This window comes from Cnephaeus nilssonii (genome assembly GCF_951640355.1).
Source record: "Cnephaeus nilssonii genome assembly, chromosome: 12".
NCBI lineage: Eukaryota > Metazoa > Chordata > Mammalia > Chiroptera > Vespertilionidae > Cnephaeus > Cnephaeus nilssonii.
The window spans coordinates 76542021-76550301 of NC_137083.1; the positions used below are offsets into that span (position 1 = coordinate 76542021).

The window sequence follows — 8281 nt, forward strand, 5'->3', positions numbered from 1 at the left end:
AGTTGGAGGTGACCGGGCCAGCAGAGGAGGGAAATTTGGGTTGACCAGGCCTATAGAGAAGGGAAGTTGGGGGGGACCAGGCCTGCAGGGAAGGGCAGTTGGAGGGGACCAGGCCTGCAAGGCAGGGCAGTTTAGGATGATCAGGCCAGCAGAGGAGGGCAGTGGGGTGACCAGGCCGGCCGAGGATGGTAGTTGGCAGAGACCAGGCCAGCAGGGGAGGACAGTAGGGGGGGACCAGGCCTGTAGGTGAGGACAGTTGGGAGGACCAGGCCTGCAGGGGAGGGCAGTTGTTGAATATCAGGCCTTCTGAGGAGGGCAGTTGGGGGAGACCAGGCCAGCAGGGGAGGGCAGTTGGGGGGGACCCGGCTTTCAGGGGAGGGCAGTTGGGGGCAACCAGGCTGGCAAGGAGTCCCAGATTGGAGAGGGTGCAGGCTGGGCTGAGGGACAAACACCCCCATGGATGAATTTTGTGCACTGGGCTTCTAGTTCTTTAGATAAAATTTATTGATCTAACATTGGTTAATAACTTTATATAAGTTTCAGGTGTAAAATTCTATAATATGTCATCTGTGTATTTCTTTCTCTACTCACCACCCAAAACCTTGTCTCCTTCCATTACCATATATTTTACTCCCTTTACCTCTTTAACATCTCCCCTCCCATCATTCTGTCTGGTAACCACCATATTGTTGCCTGTAACTATGAGTTTCTTTGTTCCCTTGTTGTTTTCTCTTTTATATTCTATAAGTGAGTGAAATCATTTAGTTCTTGTCCTTTGTTCATCTGACTTATTTTGCTTAGCATAATACTTTCAAGATCCAGCAACTGGAAACTTTTGAAATGGATAGCTCCATTGCCATATCTGGTAGTTAGCAGACTCTGGGGCAGGCTAGGGAGATAGGGATAACCGGTCTTTGTATCCTTCATCATCAATCAGTTGCAGGGTTCTGAAGAACAAGAGACAGAGAGCCACAGCGCATCAGCACTTTTGGAGTCTACTAGCATTATGATTTTACTGCCCTATTATCTAGAGCAAGTTGCAGGGTCCACCCAGATGCAAGGGGTGGAGAAACAGACTCAGAGCCTTGTGGGAGGCCCTGCAGATCCACATGATAAAGAGGCATGTGTACAGAGATGGGATTAATTCATGGCTATATTCCAGTCTATCATACAAACTGCCAGCATTGGCAAATGGTTGCAGTATTGGAGCTGGCCTTTGATGACTTTTCATTTCATCTCCCATAATTTTCCTACATGTCTCTGAATGACCAACTAATGCCCTCCAGATGATAGCTTTAGGTTGGAGTCTTCCACTGTGGTGCTAACTAAATAATACTTTGAACTCCCACCTGCATTTTATCTTCATCTTAACCATCATATAGCTACTGCTCTCAGCTTCTGGAAATTTACTTCTATCACCCCAGAATTCTGGTTATCAAATGCAGAATACTCTGCCTTAGGAATGGTTTTTCTAATCTCTCTTCTGTTTGATTGATATATTTTTAAATTTCTTTATTGATTAAGGTATCACATATTTGTCCTCATCCCCCCATTCCCATCCCACACCCCTCCCCACACATGCCCCAACTCCTCTGTTGTCCTTAACTTCTGGTTAGGCTCATATGCTTGCACACAAGTCCTTTCGTTGATCTCTCCCCTTTACCCCCACCCTTCCTTACCCTCCCTCTGAGGCCCGACAGTCTGATCCATGCCTCCTTGTTTCTGGGTCTGTTCTTGTTCATCAGTCTATGTTGTTCATTATTTCCCCTAGATGAGTGAGATCATGTGCTATTAGAAATACACTTATAAGAACTGAAAATGAGACAAGCAATAATGGTTATGGTGACAGGCAAATGAATCGGTCTATAGTGAGTTTCTTTCTGGGCCAACAGTTCTTTTGAGACCCAATTTCAATGTCCAACACTTCCTTATGTGTACATGTCAGCACTGACATTACAGTTCTGGATGGTGGACAAATGGTGGTAATGCAGGTCCGACTCTCTCTGGTTTGGTCCTGGGCAACCTGCAGTGATGTACAGCTGCTAACTGCTAGTATGGGAAGGCCACATCAGCGTCTTCCATCTCTGGACTGCTTCTCTTCTGTCTTCATGGCTGGAGTAGTCCTGTCGATTCCTCTCTGTTGCTGGAGTCCACATGGTCTTGGAGTTGTTTTCTGAAAATATACAAACATATTCTCGACCAAAAGTTAATAAAGGAATATTTTCTATAAATTTGACTTGGGATCCTATTTCATTTTTTGCCCAAATGATTTTCCTCTGGCTTGTTTTGACACCTTGTGTGTTTTTCATGGGTGTCTTGCTTTTAGCCTTACAAGGCAAGAAAGTATAAATACACAGGGGTCTCCACCCAGCTTCCCTTTTGTATTACACAAAATCAAAACAATGCTCCTTTGTGTGTACAAATAAAGAGATGTTTCTGGCTTGTGTGGACACCAAAGAAAGGGTGTCACTACTATCACTACGTGCCCCCGGTAGAGGTGCAGAAAATGTAACTAAGACCTTGTCTATATAAAAAGAAATGGACAGCCAGTTTGAAAGGGAATTGCCATGGACTAGAACAAAGAATATCCTTACATGATATTATTCTACACTATCATTAAAATTTTTCCCAGATTTGGATCACCCCCAGTACTTATAATAGTTCCTCGCACCCTTGGGGATAAAAAAAAAATCATCTGTTTGGTGCTTGGACACAAACTTAACACATCTCTTGATACTTTAGAATTACAACAGCATAATATACAATTATCCCAAGCAAACGTACAAACTAATTCTTTGAATGTCTGGCAGCAATTTAAAAAGGACATGTAAGGATTTAATCCTTCTCATTGTGTAGAGGGCCTTCTGGGAAGGCACGTGAGCATTCTATATCAGTCCCTCTTACCCTTTAGGCCAAGAGAGACCCTCTTCTCACAATTCAATTGCTCACAGCTGTTGCATGAGCTCTCTGTTCATGTCGACGTTGAAGTCTCGTGATGACGGGTGCCATGGATCTGTCTCTCACCCAGAGGGGCGAACTGAGCCCTCCCTGGAGAAGAAACCCGGGTTCCACAAGATATGTGATCAGTGCTGGGGCCCCGCCAGCAGGCGAGGGGATCCCAAGGCAGGTGCTGGGCATGGAGGCCACGGGGGCATAGGCTACCAAGGAGACAAAACTGAACCTCACATCACCCTGCTTGGCCCCGGAGGATGGCTGGTTAGCCAGAGACGGGTAAGATTCCTCAAGGAAGGAACAACCTAAGATAGGCACAGTCGCAGAGGGGCCATCAGGAGAGAATTTGGGGATCAACAGAGGTGGGGCACAGACCCTCACCCCCGCAACATTGCAGGGGCCTGAACCCTAGCCCCTTCTGAGGGAGGTCTCCTGCCCCCATGGCTGCTTCGTGCTTCCCATGCCCAGCTCAGATCAGGACCCAGGTGACCGACAGAGACTTGGCCGACAGCAGATGCCCTCTCACTCCAACAAGAATTGTTTGAGTTGTCTTGTACCCATGGTGTGGGGAAGTGGGTTTACGATATCTAAATCCAACCTACCACCAGGAATGCTCAGGACCTACTCAAGAAGGCAAATAATCCCTTCCACCAATATTTACAGGGTAAAATAAGATTGTTGTTAGAGTAATAAATTTGACAGTAAAATAGTAGTCAAGTTTTCAGGCAAATTTAAATTGGCTAGTTGAAACAAGCAAATATTCTAGAAAAATTAGTTGTACTGGACAAAAAGGTGTTCCTAAAGTGTTAACTAAAATTTTTATTGGTCCTTCATCTCATGATAAAATTGTGCACCATGTAATGAACCTAAAACAGTAATATTATAGTGCAAAAAATTAAAATTTAAAAGCCATCAAGACTACATTATAAAATTTTCAAAAGCCTCCTACCATTTAAATCAAAAAAGGAGGGGATAGTAGAGGAATATCATGTAAGGAAAAATATCCTGTAAGTAAGTTACATCTAGAAAATTAATACTTTGATTGATATTTTTAAAAAATCACTCCAATGTACAGAATAGAAAAAGAGGGAATAATGGAAATAAAGAGATAGGTTAGGAGATTGCTGACTCATGGAAGGTGATGGTAGCTTGGGCTAGTGTGATGGTCTTCAAAATGGAGAGAAGCAGTCAGATTTGTGGATGGAGCAAGGAAAACTTGCCAATGGGTCAAATCTGGAAAGTAAGGGGAATAGAGGAATTCAGGGAGATTCCTAGTTTAGTTTGAGAAACTGGGTAAATGATGATGATAACTCTGAAAAATAAAATGGAGTTTACAATCATGTCTGCAATATTGTCATTGTGGTGATGTATTTATGCATCAACTCAAAGCAGAGACAGGTGGTTATAATACAGGATTCCTCCTGCATGAATCAGTCTTATTCAAGGGCTATACTGACAGAGTCTTCCTGCAGGGAGAAACAGGCTCTCAGATGTGCTTGTCACTTGACTTCTATGGTCCCGGTATGTGCTCAACAAATCCTGACAACTTCAACTTTATAGACACATGAAAGAGATAAGCAGAGAATTACTGACTAGAAAGAGGGAAAGAGATATGAAGATGATTTGACATAGTGATCTCTAAAACATCATTCAGGTGATAGGCTATGCTATTCTGTTATTAACTTCCAGGTGGCCTAAGAAATAGACATGTTTAACCAAGTGAAACTAACAAAGTGTATACCAATACTACTCTGTATGAGTTGTTATTACTATTATTTATGTATCAATGGATTTTAGAGTAACTCCTGAGAACTGTCAATACTTTCTGGATAGAAGTCTTTTAAATATTAATTTAAGATAGGAAAACTTCATTAGATTTCCACATTAAGGTCATAATTTAAAAGTAAGGTATTTTGTTCTTTGGTTCAGAATCCCTGAGGAGATGCCTGCATATGTGAAATATGAAGAAATACTTTGCCTTTCTCCAAATGTGCCATTTTCTCCCCTGCAAGGGTGGGATGGCTTGAATCACCCACCTACCTGGCTTCTTAATGGGAAAAATAAATGTTCCATTTTGGATATAAATTGGGGGAAGGAGATCTTCCATTGTGATGTCCCAAAGTCAGATTTTGTGTTACTTCCTACATTAGCTTATGAGGAACAGTTACCACCAGCAGCTCAGAATTCTCCATGGGTACTTAGCTTCCAAAGGTCAGAGAGAGAAGCCCAAGAGACTCCTGAGAAGTTGCTAGCATTCCCCAAATAACGCCGGTGGTCTTGATCCGGCATTTAGAAGGGTTCTGGAAACCTGGAGAAAGGGCTGTGCATAAATTAATAACGAGTCCAGAGACGAAACATAATTTTGAAAGGCATTTGCGGGGGAAGGAAGGGAGTCAGAGGAGCTTGGCTGAAGAAACCAAGTTCTCCTTGTCTCAGAAGAACTTGTCCTAAGGCAAGGTGGAGATATATACATCAAAGGTTAGGGTTTCATACAGAATCCATTGTCAGAATGGGGGAGTTACCTCCAGCTGTTCAGGTGTTTGGCCAGGAGTAGGGAATAACATGTAGATTAAGATGCCCTTAGATGTCTGGAAGTAAACAATCAATTTAGTGCATCCTTTTCAGCTTTGGGGAAATGTTTTTAGCCATTCCCAACAGGCTATAACATATGTGACTCAGCCCTTGTTGAGTCTCCAAGTTCCATCAACCTTTCGATGAAACTCTTGCAGTTATGACATGCTGGAACTGGCTTCTGGCACCCAAGTCCTGCAGTAGGGAAGTGAGGCCCATGGGTTCCACAGATGTCCTATGAGTGCAGAGGTGGCTCACTGACAGGACACTAGTGGGCAATAGAGAAAAACCAGTGGGCGGGGCACTTGCAGTGGGAAATGTTGGAAGTCAATCTTAATGCTGTGGTTTTGTTTCCTGATGTCCCAGGGTTTGGAAACCAAGATCCCAGAGATTCACAACTGCGACTTGTCTTAGTGGGTAAGACTGGAGCAGGAAAAAGTGCCACAGGGAACAGCATCCTTGGAAAAAAAGCATTTGATTCCAAAATTGCAGCAAAATCCATCACCAAGTTCTGTCAGAAAGAGAGCAGCACATGGAATGGGAGAGAAATTGTCGTTGTGGACACACCTGGCATTTTCGACACTGAGGTACGGGATGCTGACACGCAAAGGGAGATTGCTAATTGCATCCTCCTGACCTCCCCTGGGCCTCACGCTGTGCTCCTGGTGGTCCCACTGAGCCGGTACACAAAGGAAGATCAAGAGGCTGTGGAGAAGATGCTGTCAATGTTTGGACCCAAAGCTAGAAGATACATGATTCTCTTATTCACCCGGAAAGATGAATTGAATGGCATAGAGTTCCATGATTACTTAAAGAAAGCTCCACAAGGCATGCAAGACTTGATGGAGCAGTTCAAGGATCGTCACTGTGAGTTTAACAATAAGGCAACAGGGGCTGAGCAGGAGGCTCAGAGGGCACAGCTGCTGGGATTGGTCCAGTCCATGGTGATGGGGAACAAGAGGGAATGCTATACTAATAAGCTGTACCAAAAAGCTGAGGTGGAGATTCAGAAACAAATTCAAATGATTCAAGAACAACTCAGAGCAGAGCTGGAGAGAGAGAAGAGACAGTTAATAGAGGAGTATGAAGAGAAAATCAGAAAGCTGGAGGATAAACTGGAGCAAGAAAAGAAAAAGGTAGAAATGGAGATGAAATTGGCAGAAAGGGAGAGTCACTGTGTTTTAAGGCAGCAAAATGCCAGAGGTGAAGTGGAGAGTCAGAAAGGGATGATTGACAAAATCTTGAGAATATTGGAGATTGCTTCCCTTTTTTTCTCATTTCTGTTCAAGGAAGATTAAGCTTAATGAAAATCTGTCAACGTTTCCTGCATATTTTCAAATGTTCCTTCCCCATATATCTCATTCCCCAAAATCTGTTTCTATCTCTCACACTCTCAGGACTGGGGTGTGTAGTAACGTTTATTGTTGTCAACTAGTATATATTTCATTTATTTTACAGGGAGAGACACATTCTCAATTTGTAAAACTCCAAAGCAGAAAGTGTGGATAACCCTTATCTAGTGAGCTCTTTCTCAGAAACTGAGAAGGGGAATGCATGAGACTAAAAGATGGTGACTCCAAGCTTTCTGTATTTATCCATATTAACCATTTCTCCTCTAGATTCTTTCTAGATTGGCACATAATCTCCACCTGTGGCTTCTACTTCATATTTTTACCTTTGGAATGACAAGATCATTTTACCTATGTTGTTAGATTAATCAATTATTTGCATTAGGTAATGGATAGCTAGAGATGCTTATAGAATTCTTTCTAAATGACCATAAATTTATTGAATTACATTCTTATGGAAAGACTGAAATTGTTCCTTATCATCTGCCCACTGAATAACAGAGTTGTCTGAAAAACAGATTTCTCAGAACACAACTAAGTGAAATGTCAGAAAGAGTAAAAGACAGATTCAACAGCTAAGAGTACAATGTTTAGTATATGCAGAGTTTCTGTAGATAGTCTTTGAGCAACATATATGTAACCACTTTACTGAATAACTAGTTCTGTCCTTTTCTTGTGACACCCACTGTTGCCACCACACTGCCATCACTCCACACCTTGATTACTTACTGCTAGGTGGGTCATCCCCACACAGTTTCCCCACCCTTTACAATTGTTTGTTCATTGTTACTATAATAAAACTTTTCTATTCTCTCATATTTGTGCAAAAGTGGAATTTTTTATCTTGAAAATACCCCTAATACTTCTTGTGAAAACACTGGGATGAATTTCACTTTTTGGTAATGTCAAGATGATTTTAGAGTTCGGCTTGGTCTACTCCTAAGACCTTTCTCATTTCTCCTGAAAGTTTGAACCATATTCTTAACCCCTCTTCCCAGCAAAGACCACATTATCCTTGGATTCATTCATTATTTCCTGAAAGAAATTATGTGTAACCAAGGTTTCTGAAAACCATGTGGGCTTTCTGGTAAAAAAATAATAATAATAGTAAAACCCTTTAGGTTCCAAAATGGCAGCAGTAAATGGAAGATACACTGACACTCTCCCAGATCCAAACTGGAATTACAACTGAAGAGCACAGAAACACCATCCTGAATAATCAACTGTTGACTAGCTGGAGACTATGTTGATAACCAAGGATGGAAAGTGGAGACTCCATCAAGCCTGGTAGAAAGTGTGAAGTCATGAGAAGGCTTGCTTGGCTCCCACAGACTGCAACTGAAGATACCTCAGCTGTGAGGGTTCCTCAGCTGAGAACTCTGGAGTCTAAATCTCAAGCTGGGCCTCTC

At 42.5% G+C, this 8281-nt stretch overlaps 1 protein-coding gene across 3 annotated transcripts in view; it reads left to right on the top strand.

The window, feature by feature from the left end:
• Window positions 1-7681, top strand: part of LOC307108342 (GTPase IMAP family member 4-like) — a 33996-nt gene extending 26315 nt beyond the window's left edge. For all 3 annotated transcript variants that reach the window (XM_079786241.1, XM_079786242.1, XM_079786243.1), the window contains one exon: window positions 5890-7681. In XM_079786241.1, the coding sequence (XP_079642367.1) occupies window positions 5890-6821 (932 nt within the window). In that variant the 3' untranslated portion in view covers window positions 6822-7681. The remainder of the gene's footprint in view (window positions 1-5889) is intronic.
• Window positions 7682-8281: the final 600 nt, after the last annotated feature.